Below are 23044 nucleotides of genomic sequence, written 5' to 3'. Positions count from 1 at the left end.
TGAATAAACTCTCCTCATTACAGAACTCTGTCAATGGCCTCAGTTACTAGTTTCCAGCGTGAAGTAAACAAACAAATGGGGGGAGAAAATATTATAAGCTCAAAATACAGCAATAATCTGAAACGAAAAAACAACCTAAACCAAGGAGGTGGCAAAAGATATTTGTAAGAAAATCTTTAGATTGTGTACTACACACATGAATCTTATTTTCCAGTTCTTCCCTCAGTCTGCATATCTGTTTTTGAAAGTTGACTTACAGAATAAAACATCTAGCATTTATTTTATATATACCTAATAAATCATCTTTTGAAAGAAAACCTCCTCACTTTAACAAATAAATGTCCTACCAGACAGATTTATGCACAGAATATGTAAAATTGGAGCCTGGATTTTTAAGTGAAAATGCCTGACGCACCTAGTATAAAGCAAGAAGCACTTCTTGCAATATTTATCACTTAGTCAAATTAAACTGTATTATAATGAAGTAAGCTGCAGAACACACTTCACTTGTAATGTGGCTAAGGTTAGTTTTGTAACACGGTAATAACCTTCCCAGTTTCCATTACAAACTTTGTCTCTAAAGGTAATTATTTTTCTAGAGGTTACTTGAAAATTTAAGAATAAAAGAAAAGAAGTTCCTGCAAAAGCAGGTGAAACTAGGCAAAGCTGGGATTCTACCACTTACCCTACAAGTGCATGCATCTAAACTGAAGTAAAACGCTACAATGACTTTATTCCATCCTGGAGGTTAAAACAGAAAATTGAAGTGATAACAATTGCTGAGGCTTCAACTAGAGTAAAGCAGGCTGAATTGTTACTTCATTTTTAGAGTACTCTTTGCAGCACTGCCAGAAGCTATCTGTTTCTTTTGATTAGCAGCAAAACAATCTTGCATCCTGAGGGAAACCGGATAGGAGATGGCTGATGCATATAAGAGAGTGACTGCATCTATGGAAAATCAATTTAACCACAAAAATCAGAATTATATTAAAGGAAAAAAGCTTATCTCTTGATTTGTAGGTAAACATCCTACTACCAAAAGATATCGCTTCCTGTAGCTATAAACTTATCCAGCCATGTGATGCATCCACCAGTAAATACACTAAACTGCACCTTGGCACTTGTGAGTGATACATCCTGTTGTTTCAAAGACTTTAAAGTTGCTTTATGTTAATTCTATTGCCCCAAACCTCTGCCATTAAAGACAAAACATATATGTATTATTCCAGTATAAGTTAACTTCAAATTATCATTTTGGGGGTCATCCCTGAAGGTGAAAGAATTTAATCTAACATACCATTTAAACTGTAAAAACCCACCATTTTATCCAGTTATGATGCACTTATACTAATAAAGCATTTCAAATCAATATTACATTTAAACCTTTTCAGAGAGTTAACACTGTTCTGGAAGAGAGCACATCATCCCATAATGGTATCTAGATAAACAATAAGAAACATAAAATTCATACGCTTACTATAGCATCAAAGACATTGTGTACGGTGCAGTGGAAATTCAAACAGAACAGTGATAAGCAGCCTGAAATGTTTAACATACTATCATGTATCTTAAGATTTTCTTGTGCCTCAACATTCGTAAAAACATTCTGAATTGAATTTTTCAGGCCCCTGGGCAATTGACTGAAAGACTTCAAAGTTTTATTCAGTTTGTGCAAGAGGGCTTTCAAGTAAACAAGAAAAAAAATCAAAAGGGAAAGAAAAAGAGACCTTTCCACTTCCTTGGTATCTTTTCTAAACCTCAGTCCTCCAGCTGACAATGTATTTTTTTTTACTTATCACACAAGCCAGCAATCTAGTGTGGGCTCTTTTTGTGGAAACTCCAGTTGTTTACAGCTGACTTCAGTCAAGTGAGATGCTTAGAGCAGAAAACGAGGTGTTTGTGTTCAAGGCAATTTTGAAAAATAATGGCAATATCCACAACAAAATGATGCATCACTATTGAAAATGCTTAACTAAAATCCACATAATGTAGCTATGAAAAAGTGACCTCTACACAGGGTATAGAAAGGAACTATTCTGACAATGGTTTAAAAGGAAAAGGATACAGAAGAGCTCTTCAATTTGGCTATAGGCAAGTTTCTTTTTTTAGGTTGTTTTTCTAATGAAGCATCTGTTTGAAGGGCTTACGAAAGAAGAGTCAGATAATTACTGGAATATTAAAAAAGCAAGTGATAAATGCTACCTCAAGAAAAAACGTCATTGTTTCATCAATAATCACAGGTTTCAAAGCTCTAGTATTAGCAAACTAGATAACACATTTAAAGATGGCAATCATGCCCTTTTTCCATACTGCACGGGTTAAATGTATTGATCCCAGTGGATTTTTGCTCAGGCTAAAATCAAAACAAAAGGTCTCTTCTTCCTCGTAGAATGCTCCTTCCTTACCTGAATCACTTTTCTCTGAGCCTTCCATACATAGGCTGAAGGCTATGTTACCAGATATGTGTATAACTGATGATACTGCTTCTGTACTTAAAAGGGTTTGTCATCACATGAGGCTGTATTAAAGGCTCAGTATAATATTGCAATAAGCTTAAAAAACACCATCAAATTTTACATGGATGTAGGATGGTTACTCTATTTATTCAGCCCTGAAACTAATAGCAAAAAATTAAACACCTGTTTATTTTGAAAAAGAGAAGTGTTCAGTACATCATCAGCTGAAACAGTTGGCAATCTACTGTAATAACTATCAGTCTGAAAATCTTGAACAAACATCTAGCTCATCTCTGATAAAGAAACAAAATGTAGTACATCAATATCTTAAGAGAAAAACATTCTTAAGGGCAGAACATAAGGTTGGCAGTCCCTTCTCAATAGGTAAAACCATTTAAGTACTGTGATGGCTAATGCAAATACTATACTGCCGAGGATGGGATAAGTATCTGAACACAACAGAAATTAAAGAGCGAGCAAGAATCCTTTAAGAAGCAATACAGAGCCTCCATTCTGGGTAAACTACTTGAAACTCATCAAGAAACTCAAATACTGGGACACAGAACAAGTCACTCTCTCAACATCTAAGGTATAAATTGATTCACTTTTAGTGGATAGGTTCTAACAAACAGAAGCCACCACAACACTCACCGTTCCCGGTCTTGTTCGAGGGCTTTCTGCTCAGCTTCTAGACTAGCCTGCAGACCTGCCTGTTCACTGCAGCTATTGTTCAAGGTGGCAAGCTTCTGTTTCTGCTCTTCGATTTCAAAGTCTATTGTTGAACGACGTTGCAAAGCAGAGTGCCTCCTTTCTAACTTGGCAACAGCTTGCTCCAGTGCCTCTCTCTGCTGCTTTTCCCTTGATTCAAGGATTTCTTTTTCCTTTTTCCGTACCTTTTCTTCCTGACGAGCTATGTTGGCTGTAAATTCAAAGGTTTCTTGAAGCTGCTGCAGTTGATTTGTGCTAGCTCTATACTGGGCAAGCCGCTCTTCTTTTTCTTCTATTTCTTTCTCTATTTGATAGAGAGTATTATCTAACCCTAACAAGCCTCTATCAAGGACTTCAGAAGCTCTTTGTTTTTCTTCCAGCAGAGCTGGCAAATGACTACTCTTCAGGTACCCAAGCTGGCGCACTTTGGATTGGAGCCTGTATTCCGCCGACTTTATCTTTTCAACTTCTTCAGCCTTGAGTACAGCATCCACAAAATTTTCATCATCTCTCATGAGATTCAAATGGTCTTCGTGTATAAATTTTAAGTGTTCCAGAGCTCTTCTTTCATCTGCTATTTCCTTTTCTAGGTGATCCATTTGTTGAACTAAATCTTTCACCAAAATAGTCAACTGTTCCAGTTGTTTCCTTTTAAACTCTACAAAATCATGCTGGGCTTTTTCTAACTCTTCACATTTTTCATCACCTTCAGATCGGGCCTCCTTGACTTTCAAAAGAGATTCTCTAATATCTTCAAGATCTCTTTTCTCTTCTTCAACTCTTTGTACATCCCCTCTTTTCAAGAGCTCTATTATGACCTGCTTCTCTCGAAGCTGTTCTTCTAGATGAGCCACCAGCATCACCTGCTCCCTTTCTTGTTCTTCAAGTCTCTTTTTTTCTGATTCCAGCTTAATATACTGTTCATCTTTTTCCTTTTTAAGCCTTTCTAGCTCACGGAAAATCTGCATTTTCTCTGCTTTTTCATTATGATTAAGTTCTTGTAGTCGCTGCAACTCCTCTTTGACTCGGGCAAAAATTTCTTCCTGCTGCTTTTTCTTTTGAAGCTCTATCTCCTGTTGTTCCCGTAATCTCTCTTCTTCAAATTTTTCTTTTTCAGCCAGCAAATCCTTTAACCTGCTCTCAATGTGAACACTTCTCCGTTTCAGACTCTCTTCCTGTTTTCGAATCTGCAGCTGTACTATTTCTGTCTCTTTGCGTTGTGATTCTACCTCTTGCTGCATTCTTACAAGTTCTGCTTTGTCAGATCTTTGTTTTTCTTCCATCTCTTCTATTTGCTTCCTACAGTAAAACAATTACATGCAATACTTGAAACTTGAAAGTTAAAAGGCTTGGATAAGGACTTTGCAGTATGTATAATGCTTTTTTTAATAGTTTTCTTTTGCTGCAGGTTAAGATCTTACATTGCTTGGAAGTGACTCAATGCATGAGACAAATGGTAGAGACTCAGTGCACTTCAACATTAAATGTTCTGGATATATGAAGCTAAAGGAAGACATGTTATATAGCACTAATGTTAGTAGAAAATAAGACTCTATTAATTCTGTCAAATCCAATAAAAATATTCATAGAACACATAAACACATACAGTGAAGAGGAAAAATATGTATTTTTATATATAAATACAGTCTCGTATAAACAAACTCGCATAAAACGACTTGATCAGAAATTTGCCTCACCAAATTCAAGTCAACAGATGAATTAAAACAACATTGTTGCTTTAGATGAACCCAACTGAATTATTGATAACCAGAATTATAAGATTAGGAACAGATGTATTTGAGAGACAAATTACTTTAAGACAAACCATGATACCCTATGCAATCTCTCTTTCAAAGGTTCTAGTGCATTCTAAATGAGGATAAACTGAGACTTGAAGGTCACTATTATCCTTGTCATAGAATCACCTGAATACATGTAGAGACAACCTGCAAGCCAGTTGTTTGTTTTGTTTGAAGTTAAAGACAAATAAATTAAAGGACAAGCAAAACAACTTCAGCACAATCTGAATTCAAGTCCTATAAATGTAACAAAGAGGATAAACATCAGTGATTCTGTTGCACCATTTAATCATATTAATTAGAATAATATCTTCTAATGCTTCAGATTGTCAGGGTTTTTCTGAGTTTACTTAACTTAGTTGAAGTATATAAAAGCTCTTTCAAAATGGAGCAAACAGTCTACAGCGGAGATGGCAGAAAGTGTCTTTGAGGTTATGAATCTAATCAATGCTGCGATCTGCAATAAGGTGAGAGCTATTACTTCTGAAACCTTAGCAGGCATGATGAGCCAGAACAGTCAGCTCAGTTTGCCTGCTGACAACAATACCTCCTTTGTACTTCAAACTGATTTTGAAATAACATTCTGATGAACATTTGCTGGCAGTGTGTGCTTGCAGCCCAGAAAGCCAACCGTATCCTGGGCTGCATCAAAAGGAGCGTGACCAGCAGGTCGAAGGAGGTGATCCTGCCCCTCTAACTCTGCTCTTGTGAGACCTCACCTGGAGTATTGTGTGCAGTTCTCGTGTCCTCAACATAAAAAGGACATGGAACTGTTGGAACAAGTCCAGAGGAGGTCACGAGGATGATCAGAGGACTGGAGCACCTCCCGTATGAAGACAAGATGAGAAAGTTGGGGCTGTTCAGCCTGGAGAAGAGAAGGCTGCGTGGAGACCTCATAGCAGCCTTCCAGTATCTGAAGGGGGCCTATAAGGATGCTGGGGAGGGACTCTTCATTAGGGACTGTAGTGACAGGACAAGGGGTAACGGGTTAAAACTTAAACAGGGGAAGTTTAGGTTGGATATAAGAAGGAAATTCTTTCCTGTAAGGGTGGTGAGGCACTGGAATGGGTTGCCCAGGGAGGTTGTGAATGCTCTATCCCTGGCAGTGTTCAAGGCCAGGTTGGACAGAGCCTTGGGTGGCATGGTTTAGTGTGAGGTTTCCCTGCCCATGGCAGGGGGGTTGGAACTGGATGATCTTAAGGTCCTTTCCAACCCTAACTATTCTATGATTCTATGAGTGTGACTGGTATACCCATACCAGCAGCACGATTTAAGAGAAGCAGAGTTCATAACATGAACTTTTCCTATCAAGATTCAAACCAAAGGCAACTAAACCATAGAAAAAGATATGAATAAAGAATGTAATTTGACATCCTGAGAGGGACTCTTCATCAGGGACTGCAGTGATATGACAAGGGGCAACAGGTTCAAGCTTAAACAGGGGAGATGTAGCTTAGATACAAGGAAGAAATTCTTTACTGTGAGAGTGGTGAGGCTCTGGAATAGGTTGCCCAAAGAGACTGAATGTCCCACCCCTGGAAGTGTTCAAGTTGCACAAGGCCTTGAGCAATCTGTCCATGTGTGAGGTGCTCATGCCCATGGCAGGGGATTGGAACTAGATGATCTTCAGGTCCTTTTCAACCCAAACCATTCTATGATTCTATCCTTTAAAATAACACCATCAAAATTAAGAGTAATATATTACATTTGTATATTCCATCTTCCTCATACCTTTATGTTTCGTATTTTCTTTGCTAAAGATCACAGTTGGCTATCTTTCACTAATCAGTGAGAACGGACAGTTCAAGAAAATAAAACCAGAATCTTCATAGATAACAAAACAAAATAGAATTATTTATATCCAGATCTTCTGCTTGCTGAGTAACACCATGCCTCCAAATTAATGATTTAAATGAGTTTATAATGTGTATATATCCATATACACACATATAAAGACCACAGAGAATGTTACCTTTTACTTTCTAATTTTTCAAGCTCCTCCCGTTGTTGTCTCTCAAATTCCAGCCTGATTTAAAAACAAATAAAGAACACAGTTAAAAGATTATTATTTCCTGAGCATCCCAAAAAATAGGAAGATACAAAGCATTTCAATGTCTGTTTGTAACAGTGGTACAAATCAAAAGTTATATAAAACTACTTTCCACAAGAACAAAAAATATCTCCATTAGAGTTACAAATTAGGTAACATGCTGACACAAGTAGAAACAAAAAGTAAATGAACTTCTGGGGGGCAGAGGGAAATATTTAAAAAGTTAAACAAGACTGATAAATGATTAGCATAGCCTCTGCAAGTTAACTACATGCAGGCATAGGAATCAATACATAGAAATTGAATTTCTCTACCTTAGACAGATCGGTCCTTTTACAGGGAAAAGACTGCCATTGGAGGCAGGGGGAAACGGAGCGATCAATTAAGAAAGGAATTGATAGAAAGAACATATTAGCAGTACAGAATACTTAAAAGTCAACAACAGTTTGCATTATTAGAGGTTAAAGTTGTTAGTTCCATAGAACATTCATCACATTATAACTCACAAGTAAAACTTAAATAATTATTCTTTCTAAACAGGTGTTTGAAATGTCAGTAATGGTTAAACCGATGCTCATCATCCTATGGTTTATTAACTTGGCCACTTCTGAGAAGGAAAAGAGGTATAAAATCATGCTAGGGCATGCTTGTAGTTGTTCTTCCTTTTCCTTCCAAGAAAAGGACCCAAACATCACCATGGTGTTAATCAGGGCAACCTTCCTACAAAGTGCAACATTCAAGCACATAACACAGTTCAAACCATTTATCTAATTGGAGATTTTAATGTATTTCATTTGATGAGGTTCTGAATAATTACGGGAGAGTATTTTATGTCATTTTTAATATCAGCTTATTACCGTTGTACAGGAGTCTCTCCCTTTAATTTCCTTTGCGTATTTATGGAGTTTTTTTAAGGCAGTTTTTCAAAATACATATTGAAAAAGCATACAGAACCTGTATATGGACTGAAATATTCAACGAAATACACAAATAACCACTTATTTCAGGCCTCCTGAAAGGTTAGGGAGACAGGCCATACACACACTAAAAAAATGCAAGACTGCACCACAAGTTAACTTCAGGTATGATGAACTGCAGCTGAAGTTGTCATAGCCACAATTATGTAGACAGGTTTTTTTTTAAATAAGGTATTTTTAATATTTCTTTCTAAAATCATACACATGCATACAGCAAAAAGGAACTGCCCTTGGAAACACGCAAAAAATCATCTCACATTTCTAATTCAATTTAAATGAACTTTGATTCCTACATGCTCAAGAAGCATCTTTACAACCACTGCGATTCTGAAGACTAGTTTAACAGATTATACTTTTGCCTATTTCTCACAAATTCATTTAAAAAAATGCTTTCTACAGTTCCAAACAGATAAGCAAATGTAGACTTTTTATACACAACTCCAGATATTCAGAATTTTCATGTAAATGTTTCACCAACAGTCCCTTCACATCTGCATTAGGACAATGGCTAGGAAAGGTCCTATCTCGACATTACAGCACAAGAAGACAAGGCAACAACTTTGTATTTCTAATATGATCACAGTTTCTGCAGCAACAATGCAAAATCCACAGTGTTGAAAGAGAACTAAAAGCAATCTTAAAGGAACTCCAGAAAGCAGAAGCTTAATTCAAAGGTTACCAAGAGCTCTGGTTCTCCCCTCACCCTCTTTTTTTAAGCTATACCTCATAAGCTCTCTCTTTGGCTGTGGTCTGCCTCTGGAATTCAAAGCTGTTCATTATCACTTCTTACATAGGGCTTGGCTGACAAATGCCACTATATTCATCATTACTTCTGTCCAAAATAATAGGGACCATGGGGAATATAGCTCTGTTCTGTGGAAATGCAGATGTCCATTGAGCACTGTCAGATGTAGATCATCTTTGCTTACACAGTTGGCAAAGATGATTTTCAAGTATTCCTATGGTTGGTTAACCCTTAAATGAAGTAAAATGTTTCAGACTGGCTAGCATAATGTGCAAAACCCAGAGCAAAACTCTTCTAATATTTCGACTGTCCTATAAAACACATAATTTGGCAAGCATATTTTATATAAGCATAAAAATGGTAATGAGCTTTTGGCTTGAGATCTGATACAAAAAAAAAACGAGCCATCATAGCAATCAGTGACACACAAAACAGGTCACTAGTGAAAACTCTGCGTTCTTCTCTTTAAGGAAATGTCTGTAACACCTTAAATAGGGGTATCATGACAATCACGTTCACCTGACACTGAAATTAATCTTGGTGGTGCTCAAAAGGTTGCTCAGGAAAGAGGAATAAACTATGAAAAACTGGTCCTTTCTTCAGTGAAAATGGCTACTTCACAAAGCCAAATATGGATCATCAGCAAAATCCAAGCAACAGCTTCCAGACACTACCTAGCTATTTTAAAATGCACATTTAATGCATTCTATACAAGCTAATACTCCTATGAAGAGAAGGGCTAGTGCAGCCATGTGTTTTGCTGTCATGTAGATTCAACGGTGCCTAAGAAGGTCTGAGCTCCACTGAAGGCTCTGCTACCATGAGGATATTCAGTGTCTCTGTTCTCTAAGGCACTCACACTGCTGCCTTTATTTCACCAGGGCTAAGAATAATGCCTGTCATCTTTAGTTGGCTGCCTATTTTCTCAATGTATTTAGGAATTCTCCACTTTTGAGACCAGTACCTCTACAATATCTGCTTCAAACTGGTTATGGGCTCAAGGTTCTTTGACAACAGGAGAGAATTCGGAGTTAAGAAGCCAGGCCAAAAAAAATAAATCTCAGCATCACCAAAGAAATCACCGGCTACAGCAAATCACTGCCAGTTTTACAAAGCACAGATGCAAGACTGATGCTTTCCAGTTTAGTCTATCTGTAATAAAAATCTTTTTCACATAACCTCTACTCCTTTTATTAATGTGAGCACTACTGTGAACAGACAAAAGTATAAGCTTGAAATTAAAAAGAAAGAAACACAAAGATACTAAAGACTAGAATCCACTCTTTCTTCTTTTGTAGATCTACCACAAAGGAACTTAATCTGATCAGTGTTGAATTAAATAGACACCATTTTCCTGGAAAACCTGGCATATATAGTGATAAAAGCAGTGTAGATAAGCTGTAGAGAAAGAAAGTCAGTTCTACTAGCACAGTACTACAGTAGCTTAATTTACACAGCACAAAAGTGCGATCTGGTACTACATCTGTTAGGAAAGACTGAGGACTGGCAGGAATACAAAGATGTTACAATGCCATTCAGTAGCATAATTTATGAGATTAGTTAAAAAACAAAACAAAACCCCTATGCTAAATCCATGACAAAACCAAGGTTTCTCATGAGTGGTTTTAGAGTTATAGTATAATGCAGTTTACAAAAGGTCCACAAATTAAATCTTCAGCATAAATCTATGTGCAATATTCTATTTTATCCAAAGCTTATTATCTGAAGCAGCGTTGCATGACACCAGATTAAAGACAAAGACTGGGAACAAGCAAAACAAAGAATTTTGCATGTTAAGCCAAAAATTTATGCAACTATATCCACATATGGGAAATCAACAGCCAAACAAAAACCACATACACCCACACCACAAAATTCACACACAAAGGCCACCCATCTGAAAACGCAATTAAAGATTAATGCTGATTTTCATATGGGAAAGACAGATATAGTAAGCAAGATCCATCATTCATCTTCTTTCAAAACAACTGAAAGTAATACCCCACAGGCTCTTCTACCATTGACTGCTAAAGACATTAGATCTTTCAAGCTGCTTAGTGCAAGCTGTAGAAATTGCAAACTCAGCTATGGGTCTTTAGGTTATCAATACTGAAACTGGAAGAAAAGGTGGTCTTGAAAGAGTTAAATCAGCAACAGGCAGAAGGATAGTCAGCTGCGGAGGTTGCACAAAAAATCCCCAGAGAGCCAGCAACAGAATCTAAATCTACACTGCTGGTGGGCTCTACAACCTTATGTTATGAGAAACTATGATAGTATAGATACTGCAATCTATAGCAATAAAGGATCATACCAAAGGACCACATCCTGCATTGTTCATGGCTAAAAAAAAACACAACCCAAATTTACTATAGGATATTCTTTTCCATCTGCACCTCTCCAGGAAGCAAGATGCTCACCCACATCTAACACCTTGGTTATAAATATCCTGCCTTTGATAGCCAGACATCAGATTTACTGAATGTTCTACCCAGCCTGAACACAATCACCACTCTCAGAAGAATTACCACTGTAGCACTGAACTTGCTAAGCAGCGTTCCTAGCTGGAAGTACAGAGCTCAAGCTTTCTGCAAGCCATCTAACTCATTATGAATACAGTGCCATTGGCTTCGAGTTATTAATAAAGCCTATATGCTTGGGGTCTGCTGTATTAATTTCTTTAATTTGCACTGACTCCAGCCACTTGCTCTCCTTAAAGTAACACTTTCTGCAGAATTATCCATTTCGGACAAGCTCACCGTATGATCAGAAACCCCCCTGTGCTGTCACAAAGGAGGAGATGGACAGAAAACAGTATTAGCATTAACATAAATATAAAATTGCCAACTCCAGCGTAAGCTGAAAAGATGCTGTTGCCCAATTGCTAGCCCTAAAGATGCATCAAGTATGGAAGATGCTTTCTTCTACTGATTTGTAAGATCTGGGCTCAGCTTAACTGCAGTGCAAACAGCAAAGCCTACCTTCTCTTTGCAGCAACTGCAAAAGCAGTAAAGAAGACGTATCTGAGGTTTGCTGGGGGTTGTTTTGTTTTGTGGTTTCTGGTGTTTGGGGGTTTGTTTGGGTTTTGTTTGGCTTGGTTTTTTTTGTAAATCACTGACCTAAGGATGACACCTGCCTCTGCACTGCATGGGCAATGTGTATTATTAGGCATGGCAGCTATTGTTTTAAACATAGTTGAAGATAGGGGTAAAGATTTAGATTTTGAATATGCAACCATTGGGAATAGTACTGCTTAATATCTTCATCAATGACATAGAAAATGGAACCAAGTGCACCCTCAGCAAATTTGCAGATGACACCAAGCTGAGTGGTGCGGTTGACACGCCTGCAGGACAGGATGCCACTCAGAGGGACCTGGACAAGCTTGAGAAATGGGACCATATGAACCTCATGAGGTTCAACAAGGCCAAGTGCAAAGTCCAGCACCTGGGTCAGGGCAAAACCTCGTATCAATACAGGCTGGGGATGAAGTGCTTGAGAGCATCCCCTCACCTAGAAGGACTTGGGAGTATTGGTGAATGAAAAGCTGAGGTTATTGGTCATGAGAAGCTTAAAACATCAGAAGAAGCGTGACCAGTAAGTCAAGGAAGGTGATTCTACCCCTCTACTCTGCTCTCATGAGACCCTACCTGCAGTACTGTGTCCAGCCTTGGGGCCCTCATCATAAGGACATAGACCTCTTGGAGCAAGTCCAGAGGAGAGCTACAAAGATGCTCAGAGAACTGGAGCACCTCTCCTATGAAGACAGGCTGAGGGATTTGGGCTTTTTCAGCCCGGAAAAGAGAAGGCTCCAGGGAGACCTTAGAGCAGCCTTCCAATACCTAAAGGGGGCCTGTAAGAAAGACAGGGACGAGGCTCTGAGCTATCTGATGTGGTTGAGGATGTCCCTGCTCATTGCAGGGGGGTTGGACTAGATGACCTTTAAAGGTCCTTTCCAACCCAAAAGATTCTATGCTACAATCCATGAGCTTCCTTATTTAGGAAAACATATGTAGAGCAATCGGTACAGCATCTATGGATCAACCTCAGATTTATTGATCACAAACAAGTGACAGTCATGCAGACCTACATTCCTGCTTTAATGTGAGCCTTAAGCATAATCCTTTCTTGTGTTTACAAATTATGCAGGACAAAGCATCTATTCCTGCAAGCCAGTTCACAAAGATTAATTGAATGCAGGCTAGCAGGAAAATATCAATAATTAACCCTCTGCTTGCAGTTTGCAGTCTAACAAAACGCAGACATGAAGTGTTCAGGAATATGAAGAGTATTTCTCCTAATCTGATCCTCAATTTTAAAAGCAACCACGCTCTCATAATCACACCCAAGAACAGAAAATAAGAGTCACAAGAAGCGTTAGGTAGGAAAAATGGCAGCATTTCTAAAAAATGCTGCATAGTATGATAATTTCATTTTATTATTCATACTGTTCAATTTCCAGGAAAGCAAGGTAAGATGTTTGTAGAACTGATAAGGGAAAAAGAAGCTACAGTCCACTACACTTATCAGTGAAAAAGTAGAATTTGCTGCAGTCTATCCCATCAGAGACAATCAAGCAATTCTCCAGACTCTCTTTTTTTCCCCAGATAAATGTTATGGGAAAAGTCCTTCACTATAAGATACAATTTGGCATTATCTGAAGAGTAAGAACTCCTTGGACAGGGAAATCATTCTTAAGCCCACTTTCAACTGGGCCTTGCCCATGCAATTATATTTTGCTGCAATTCTGAAGGACCAGAAGTGAAGCAGTGCTGTTACAATCTGTCCTACTCTATGCTGACTGCAAAGTCCAAGTCCATACTGTGCGGTATAACACAATTATTTATAACAGGATTGTAGCAGAGTAACATTATTAGTCAAGGAAAAGCTCACGGTAGCTGATCAATAACCAGAGGTAACAAACAACAGCAAGGAACCCAGAAAATATAATACTAGAAACTGTCACTACAAGTTTTTAGACAGAACTATTTGAAAAGCTAAAGAAATAGAAAAATACATATATAATTTTTTGCTCTTCTCTCTCATCTCTCTCTGAAAACAGATGTAATTTATCAGCAACTAGCTCACCATCTTGAGATCTCTGTAGGTAGATCAGTAGCAAAAGAGTAACAGTCACATTTGCAGCAGTGTTATTACACATTCGCTGTATTTAAAACATTGTTTAACTTGAAGTTATTGCTTGTGCAATCTTCCTAAATTCTAATGGATAAAGAGCAACTCCACAATAAAACATGGGAATAAAGCTGCACTATCCAAGGCTATAATTCAATTTCCAGCCAATTTTTCAAAAGCCCATAGGTGGTTAAAGTGCCTCATCTCATACTCAATTGAAAACACAGGCACTAGCTATTGAAAACAAAAAATCAGAACAAAGCACCATCAATTCTCTGTAAATCACTTTAAGAACACTGGTAAAAATATTAAAAACAGCCTCTCTCAACAAGCAAGTCTATGTCATAGTAACTACAATGAAACTGTTTTCCACACCCTAACTTGGCCACATGCTAGGAGGTATGTAAGTGAGAACGTAAGACATAGATTTCCCAGCCTTTTTATGCTTGTATTGGGGTTGGAACTAGATGATCTTAAGGTCCTTTCCAACCCTGACTATTCTATGATTACACAAACTCAAAAAAAAAAAAAAAAAATCTTAATTTTCAGTTAAAAATGCATTTTTCTAAGGAAAAATAGTTAATTCTGAAGAAAAGTGTAAATGTAAAATTCGCCATGGTTTTATTCTGCTGAACTGCCTTGCTACAGTGCAAATGCTGTCTCCTGGGCTCCAGCTACTACAGCTGTCTATCAGTGTCACTTCACCCCATTTTCTAGCATGGAATAGCTCAGGTAACATTTCTGAAAAGTTCTGGCTTCATTCAGGAGCCCATTATTTAACAAGCATAACCTGAGAACAAAATATTGTCTATTACTGACATCTGGAACAAAACAATAAAATGAAGAATGGCTGGAATTTTAACAACCACATTTGGGAATATACTCACCCTGGATTATAAAGCATAACTGCTGACAGGTTCTCACAGGATTTTGAAAGATCTGTCATAGACAAGCTGAAGGAAGACAGCAGTCCACTCTAACAACAGACCATAAAATAAATGTATTAGACAAACACTGATGTGCTTACAAACTCTTCCTTTGTCTCTCTTGGTGAAATAATAACTAAAGAATGTGAAGCAAATAATAAAAAGTATTCCACAATAATCAAGGAATGCCTATATGAGCAAGAAAACTGTGAAAAGGTTTAAATTTACTGAACACTGATTTAACCTCACCTTTCTTTTCTCCCTTAGCTTAGCAGCTTCTTTGGGGTGGTTAAAGCGAAACATATTGGTTCTTCCAAGTAATATAACAGCACCTGATATAGAAAAATAAACACCACTCACTGACAACATTCTGTACCTGAAAACGCCACGTAATTTTTCAGACAGACTATATAAGCAAAGACCTCCATTAAGCAAGAACAAAATGAAAATGCATTTTGACAATTCAAGTGTATGATGATGCATGGCCACAGCTATGCTAACCGAACTATATAATTTATTCCTTCCTTTTCCTACTTACAAAAATTAAACAAACCACATACGTTTACACACACAAAGGTCTAGCACGTTCATGCAGTTCAGTTAAAGAATAAATATAGGTAGAGGAAAAGTTGCCTCAGTTTGATCTATATACTCTTCAACAGTGCTACTTTGGAAGCCATCGGTAGGTACCGGCTGCAACAAGAATGCCCACAAATATGACTAAGAACAAACTTGTCCATCCACTACTTACTGCAGTCAGGTTTGAATCCGCCTCCACTAAAAGCTCCACATCTCCATAATTTGTATGCTCACTTACCTTTTCCTTCTCCATGTTGGAGCAACACTGAAGTTTATTGTCACTCAAAATGGGATTATTAGACTTTTATACCCAATAGCTATTTTCTGAGAGAAGAACTTTGAATAATTCATATTGCTCAACGCGCATGCATTATTGTATTTATCAGTTAAGGTACAGGTCACAAATAGATTCTGGGCAATTCTTATCATATTTTAAAGACAATGGCACCAAAATTAATACTTTCCTACTAAGAAGTGCATTGTCAGTGATGTCTCACTACTGTCACATAACATGGAATTCTTCCAAGTTAGCAACTACAGAATCAAGCATTTATTTGTCAGTCAGTATGAGGCATTTCTAAGAAGAAAAAGGTCTCCATTACACTCACAGTATGAAAAAACTGCACTTCAGAACACTTGTTCACTATAAACAAATTCTTACCGTCTGAGAATGAAATGCTGTCCTTAATAAGGAATGCTCCTCTTTAAAATTAGCTTGACTAGGAATACCAACTTAAATAAGGTCATCCAGTCTTGGCAAATAAACAGCAAAAGCCCTAAAGTTGACGACATCACTTCTTGATACACAACTCAACTTTGGAACATATGAACAGCCTAATCTTAAAAAGAATAACCTTTCATAAATCTGTATGTAGGTTTGTATCGCAAAGTCATTCTGATAGGATCTCCAATTTATGTGATGACCTTTCCTTCAAGTGTGCTGGGTGTACTTTTTATGTGAGCATACTAAAAGGGATCCCTGATGGCCATGACTGCTGTGGTGAAAGGGCTAAAACTGTTTTTAGCCTGCCATTGCTTCATATGCTCACAGTTGTCCCAAACATTTATCCTTGATGACTGCCTGGAGGGGGATTTTCTGACAATGAGGATTTCTATGAAATTCCTTCAGTTACTTTCAAATGAAGATAAAAAAAAAAATTGTAAACATTTTTGACCACTTTACTAGGTAGAAGGAACTCTAATTAATTACGTAACATCTAAGATTGAATGCAGTTACATATATGTGTCCCTAACTGCATGAATTTAAAAGAAAACAGGAGAGAGAAGCTTAACAGCAAGGACATGACAGTCAAATCCCAATGACAGATCATATGAACAACTCCTAAGTTTCTCTTTTAGTACTATGAACACTTCGGTGTTATTCTATCATTAAAAAAACCTCTCCAATCTTATTTCCCGCTTAGCAGAGCTTAAATAAGCATCAGCATCAAAGCCTCTTTTGGGAAAAAAAATCTGGATGAAACCCTGCAGTCAAATATTTCCTAAGCACCAGGTTCAATTGGCCACTGTTGTGCCATGCAGCTCTCCATCAGAATGCAAGAGTGTGAAGTGCAGTGTAAATATTGTCATGGAAACAGAATTGGATTTGTTATGAGGTTTGCTTTTCATTTATTTACTGTAAACAACAATTCTTATCCTCCTTGAATGTTAAATGGCAAAGAATAAAGGTTTGTCAAATACAGAGAGCACCAAGAGCAACAAAAGCTAAGCAAAACAGACTTTATCATAGAAAGTCCATAGAATAGTTAGGGTTGGAAAGGACCTTAAGATCATCCAGTTCCAACCCCCCTGCCATAGGCAGGGACACCTCACACTAAACCATGTCACCCAAGGCTCTGTCCAACCTGGCCTTGAACACCGCCAGGGATGGAGCATTCACAACTTCCTTGGGCAACCCATTCCAGGGCCTCACCACCCTCACAGTGAAGAACTTCCTTACATCTAACCTAATAATTTATGGAGCTCTGATTTCACAATGTAACTGGTTGGCTCCAACACATAAATGACCAGAGAGCAAAGGAGAAAAATTATATACACATACATGCATGCATACATACATATATAAATATATAGATATAAATGCCTGCTGAATGTTATCAAGCATCTTGCCTACACAGAACAATATTTTGGAACTATGCAAACAACCATATCTATAAGTAAGAACTTACCAACTTCTAAAAGTCACTTCTATATTTTTAAGGGGTTTTTTTTTGTTTTCTTTTATTAACAAAGTATAAAAGCAAGCAATGGGAAGTTATATTAAATACCGAAGCGTTGGCATTTTGGCTTAAAAAGCTGAAAACTTGATTTAAAGTGAGGATATATTAAAGATAAGAGACAGACTCTAATTGTGAATGTTAACGCAGTTACTTCTAGAAGTCCTACCACATGTTCTTAAGAATAAATAAAATACTGTAGTAAGTCACATTTAACAAAAAGGCCACATTAGCCTGTATTCACAAATGCTGGAAGCAATCTGTAGAAGGAAGTGGTAATTAATTACTATGCCTCTTTTTTTTGTAAACTCCATGACAGTCTAAAAACTTCACCCATTTTCAAATGAACAGTTATTAATGACGAACGGAAACATTTAAATATATCAGCAGTTAATCAGCATTACCTAAAGCAGACATTCAAGGAGGCTGGCACTTCCTGCTGTGAGACTAAATGCTAGCATAAGCTTAGGATGCATGCATCGAGCACAAGTCGTTAAACTAGTTATTTCATCAGTTTTGCCCTTCTGATGTCAGAGCTGTCACCTTGCTCTCAGTCTCAGTCTGGGCGCATGGTCTACAGGACAGCTTATGCAGCTGTTTTTCACAATGCAGTTACTCCGAGCAACCCTTTCTCCTTCTTTTGAGTCGAAAACCTCTTTAGACAGAAATTCATGAGAAAAAGAAAAAATCATGTTTCTGCTCTTCACAGTACAAAAATCAAGTTGTTACATATGTCTGGAAGAGGGAAACTGAATCCAAACTCCTACTTTCTTCTGAGGCACGCTGAGCTTCTACTGCCTTTGAAATGCAATGAAAAGTAAAGATGAGTCACTGCAACTCAGTTTCTATTGTTTACAGTGTTATTTGCTATCAATGTCAATGTTCCTATTGCTAATAACTTATCAGTGGGATTTACTCAAACATAAGACAAAGGGAACGGAGCTTGCTTTCCCCCCTCGCCGCCCAGTATCTGCAACAAAAATGAGTGCATATGCTTTCTGCTCTGCATGAAGAAATAAGATACTTTACAAAATCAATGTCTCCTCTCTACAACAAAACTCCTTCCCTTCTGAAAGCGGAGTTTTGAAGCACTTCTTTGAGTTCAGAAAAGATGCAAGACTTCTCTTTCTCAACACAGCAGTCTTCCTTCAGTAGAATAAGCTTACCCTGAAAGCTTCTTCTAGGGAACATAAAGTGAGATTGTTTTCACAGCCTCACTCCTGAACAGGTCTTCAGCTCATTGCTAAATGGGAAGATATTCTGGGTGCTCCTGTAAGATAAAATACCCTGGCTCTCTGCTGCAGCACTTACCAGATTACTTGTCAGCCAGTCCCTTCCAGGCCAACACAATACACCTTTGTTCCCAGCTCTTTTTCATTTCCAGACTTTAAAGCTTTTATATTAAAATTCTAATTCTCTAAACTTCCTCCATAACAGTTAGCCTTCCCCTTTCTGTCATTTCCCTACAGCTGCAGTGAACAGATACTCCAGCTCAATCTCCTGCTGTACAAAAGGATTTGGCAACAGAGTGCTAAGTACGACAGGTCTGAAGCTCAAAGGAGCGGGCATGGGCGTCTCTAACATTATTTTAGTCCTATAGAGACCAATATTCTTTTACTTAATATTACAGCAACCTGAGCAACCTGGCATGGAGCTCACCTTACATATAAACGTTGAACGAAATCAAAGGGTAACTATTAAATCATGCTCAAGATTATGAAGTGGCTGAAATTAGTAAAGAATTTTTTTCACTGCATGGCAATTCTCTGACAGGTAAAACTCTGTGGCTCTCCTCATGCTTTTGGGCTGTAGTTGAGAAGACATGGAATTAAAATTAAGTAAACAGTAACCCTTTATATACACTGAGATTTTTTTGTGCTGCTGCCAGAAAGAAAACCAGAAATGACATTATACTAGGTAATACCTTGGTTTAGGTGTGTGGCCTCTGTAATCTGAATACCATTTACAGAACACTGCGCCCCATTCAGTGGTATTAGATTCACAGTACCATCAAGATTTTCAAAGATGCAATGCTCACTTTCCAAATCAAGGCCATGAAGAACTAAACACAAAGAAATAAAACAACTTAGTTAGTCCCAAACAAACAACAAGATTACCATGCTGATATTAATTTATTAAGGACACATTACACTACAGACTATTTTTTCTCTTTATCTGGACAATGTTTTCTTCTTTCCTTCATCGCATCCTGCACACCTTAAAGTTGATCCTGTTTGTTGTTTTATTGTAGTGGAAATAAGGGTTGGTTTTAGGTTTTTTGATGCAATGTTCTTGCCTCCTAAGTTTGGCACTGTCCAGCAAATGTTTTTTTCCTTCTAATAAAAAACAGAAAAATAAAATTGATGTATTTGTAGAGAGAGGGTTTTTGGACCAGTTTCACTGCGTAATAATGAAAGCTTCTTGACCTTACAGCAACCATGCTTAAATCTGAAAAGACAGGACATAATTTGCAATTGTAGACTAGCAAGAATGGCTAAAGTAAGATTCTTAAGTTCTATGACATTCAGGCCTTTTATCAAACAGCTCTGCTACTTTCTATTTCTTCTTCAAACTAAGGTATGATTATCTCTACCTGTATTGTTTAATAACATAGAGGAATGCAAGTTTGCTACTTTAATGGAATCTATATAGAAATTTTAATTTAAGCATCTCTTGACCACAAAAATACACCACACTTTTTTACCAAACAAAATTTACCAAACTAAGTTACTTGACTCTCAGTCTGTCACCTGAGAATTAAAAGGATGCAGTTTATTTAAGGAAACTGCCTTCAAGCAACATGTGACAGGGCAGTCCAGGTCTGGCAGTTGGTTGCTTTGATAAGAATTGAGTAAGATAATCGGTAGAAGCAGCCTACCTATATTTTACCAACTTCCAGAATTTTCTTCAACTCAGATCTCAAGTCCAAGGACTGCTTTAGGTATAACAATATAACAATGCAACAATCCTGTCATTATACAAAGGTTAAGAGAATGACTGTGCAGTAATTGTGACAGGTGCTGCATGAAAAAGGATGCTGTGTTTACAGGATGCTATTTCAAGAGAAGCAAGAAATAAATTAGTAACAAGTTTATGAATATACATAAATTTTAAGCCCACAAGCTGTTAGAGAAATCATGCTCTTTGAAGCAAATCCCACATAATTCATCTCTCAAATTTTCTAAACGTTAAAATACTCGAGAACACAAAGACAACTGAAAAAGAGAAAAATACATGAAGCTTTGTTCACATATTGGGACGTTAGGAGAAGGAAAAACAACTGAAGAAAAAACATTAAAAAATGCCAAATTCCATACCAATATCCTGTTCGGTCAAAGCATCTTCTCTGCCAACGTGTGTTTGGCCCTCCTATTTAAGAGAGGAACACACATTATTTCCAGTTAAATCGCCCTTCTGCCCCAAGACAGATATAATTTATTCTTCCTCTTTCTCAGAGTAACCTGAACAAAATACATGTTTACACATACATGAAAAAAAATGAGGCAGCATTTTTAGAAACTTCTCACAGTCGTTACTATACAATATTATTATTAGCAAATTCAACTTTCAACTATCCTGTGTAGAACCACCTTTGTGGTTTTGAGGCAATTAATCCAGATTTGGATTTCAAGTCAAGCTTTATAACAAGATGAATGACAAACCATATACATGTGCACAAATATTAAACATCCACCTCTGGATAACCAGTTGACCCTAAGGATAAACCTAAACAAGTAAATTAACAGATGTTTTAACTGAATCAGTTGCAACCTCGTAAGAGCTTTCCTCACATAGCCAAGAAACATAATGAGCTTTTCTAACTATAGTGAAGAAATGTAAAGAGCACCAGTTTTAGATAGAAAATTAGTATTACAATTTGTCTACTGAACAAAATCACAAGGCATATAAAGGCTACTGAAATACAGGTATGTATGTACCTTCAAGTGGTACAAGATGATACCAGTACTGAGAAGATCATCATCAATGCCAATTAGATGAGGCAGTTCAGAATCTAAAACAACACCTATCCCTTCTTTCCTCAGAGCCAAGGTTTGTTCCTGTAAAGGACAAAAAACATATTTATTAGGATATGCAAGAAGCAGCAATCTTCCTTGTTTTTCTAGACCACATTTAATGTAACATATTCTCTGAAATATCACAACCCCCCCAAAAAAGAGCACAGATTCTTTTTCTCCTCATTTTAAATGTGACTTTTGCAATTTCATTTAGCATTCCAAGCTTGCTGTTCAGGACATCTGTCAAAGAGTTATTTGAAAGAAACCAGATAAACAGCTGAATTATACCAGATAAGGAAGATCAATCAAGAGCATAACAAAGCAATGTTGTCTAAAAGCAACCTACGTACCACCTCGCATAATGGTAAGGAGAATACAAAACTCCTCAGAATTCAGTACAGCTAAGGAATAGAAAACTGAAAACTCTTTGGCAGTCCTTTATATAAACTGAACCTTCCACAGTAAACCCCCAACATCCGAAAATAAGGTAAGCCTCAGCAATTAAAACATCATCCAATGTAAATGAAGCATTGACAATAGCAAATAAACGTAAGAACTACTTGCAGCACATAATTCAACTCTACAAAATTCCTTTGGACCACACTGTACAGCCTTCTTTGCTTTAGAAGCATCATTTAGTAGGACTACAGGTGCGAGACTTCAACCCTGGATAAAACATCGTATGATGAATCAGATAGTTTATGGCATCAATAACAAATCAATTATAGCTGCAAAATTAGTTTTAGTACTTATAAAGTTTATTTCTCAAATTGAAACAAAATCATATGTGCTTCTAGGACTGGAAGATAACAGCAACAGAGACTGTGAACATGTACACACACCACCTTTCAAATTGAATGGGTTTTTCTATATAAAACACCTAAGCCTTTAGGAGTCAAGGAAGACTGACAACCCAGGAAGGAAAGGCAACATCAGGATGTATCACTGCTGTGTATTATAAAGATGCACACTTTTTTTCCTGGAAAAAATGGAAAACAAGTTTTTTGACGGCCACGTGACTATTCCTTCTCCAAGTCATCAATACGCCTTCTCCAGACACTAAACTGTTTGCAAAAAGAATACAACAGAAAGATTGTTATATGTATTTTCCCAAGTACAGCAACTTGCAAATGAAGGAAGAACACAGCTGTAATCTCATTCCCTACCCATCAGAAGACACCGTCAACACTGATCTGAAAAAGTCTGAAGTAGGGATACACCCAAGCAAGGGAGATGACACAATGTACACAACGATGACACTCCAAAACAAAAATGGGAAACCCCACTTTGGTCATGGATGAATTAAAAAGTTCTCCAGCCTTCAGAAAGAAAGAAAGAACCTGTGATTCATGTTGCCCTGCCGCCCTCTGACATTCAAACTGCACCCAGCTTTTCCTTGATATTATAAAACTGTCACCGCA

General features: G+C 37.4%; 1 protein-coding gene across 10 annotated transcripts in view; it reads right to left on the bottom strand.

Annotated features, from left to right (window-relative positions):
* KIF16B (kinesin family member 16B) overlaps positions 1–23044 on the bottom strand; it is a 139885-nt gene that overhangs the window by 52884 nt on the left and 63957 nt on the right. For 7 of the 10 annotated variants that reach the window (XR_009744715.1, XM_061461514.1, XM_061461515.1 and 4 more), the window contains exons 13-20: positions 21546–21665; positions 20925–20976; positions 19532–19669; positions 15041–15123; positions 14753–14841; positions 7328–7360; positions 6936–6989; positions 3108–4463 (exon numbers count right to left, since the gene is read on the bottom strand). Coding sequence is in view for 9 of the 10 variants with exons in the window: in XM_061461514.1 (XP_061317498.1) it covers positions 3108–4463; positions 6936–6989; positions 7328–7360; positions 14753–14841; positions 15041–15123; positions 19532–19669; positions 20925–20976; positions 21546–21665 (1925 nt within the window). In the remaining variant the exon portion in view is untranslated. The remainder of the gene's footprint in view (positions 1–3107; positions 4464–6935; positions 6990–7327; positions 7361–14752; positions 14842–15040; positions 15124–19531; positions 19670–20924; positions 20977–21545; positions 21666–23044) is intronic. The other 3 variants (XM_061461516.1, XM_061461517.1, XM_061461519.1) reach the window with 1 other exon arrangement.

Source organism: Pezoporus flaviventris, unplaced genomic scaffold (assembly GCF_033815535.1).
Source record: "Pezoporus flaviventris isolate CSIRO_AGI_PZ_B2104156 unplaced genomic scaffold, CSIRO_AGI_Pfla_v1 ptg000031l, whole genome shotgun sequence".
Taxonomy (NCBI): Eukaryota; Metazoa; Chordata; class Aves; order Psittaciformes; family Psittacidae; genus Pezoporus; species Pezoporus flaviventris.
Note: the sequence above shows the minus strand (reverse complement) of the source record. Positions and strands in the feature narration are given on the sequence as shown.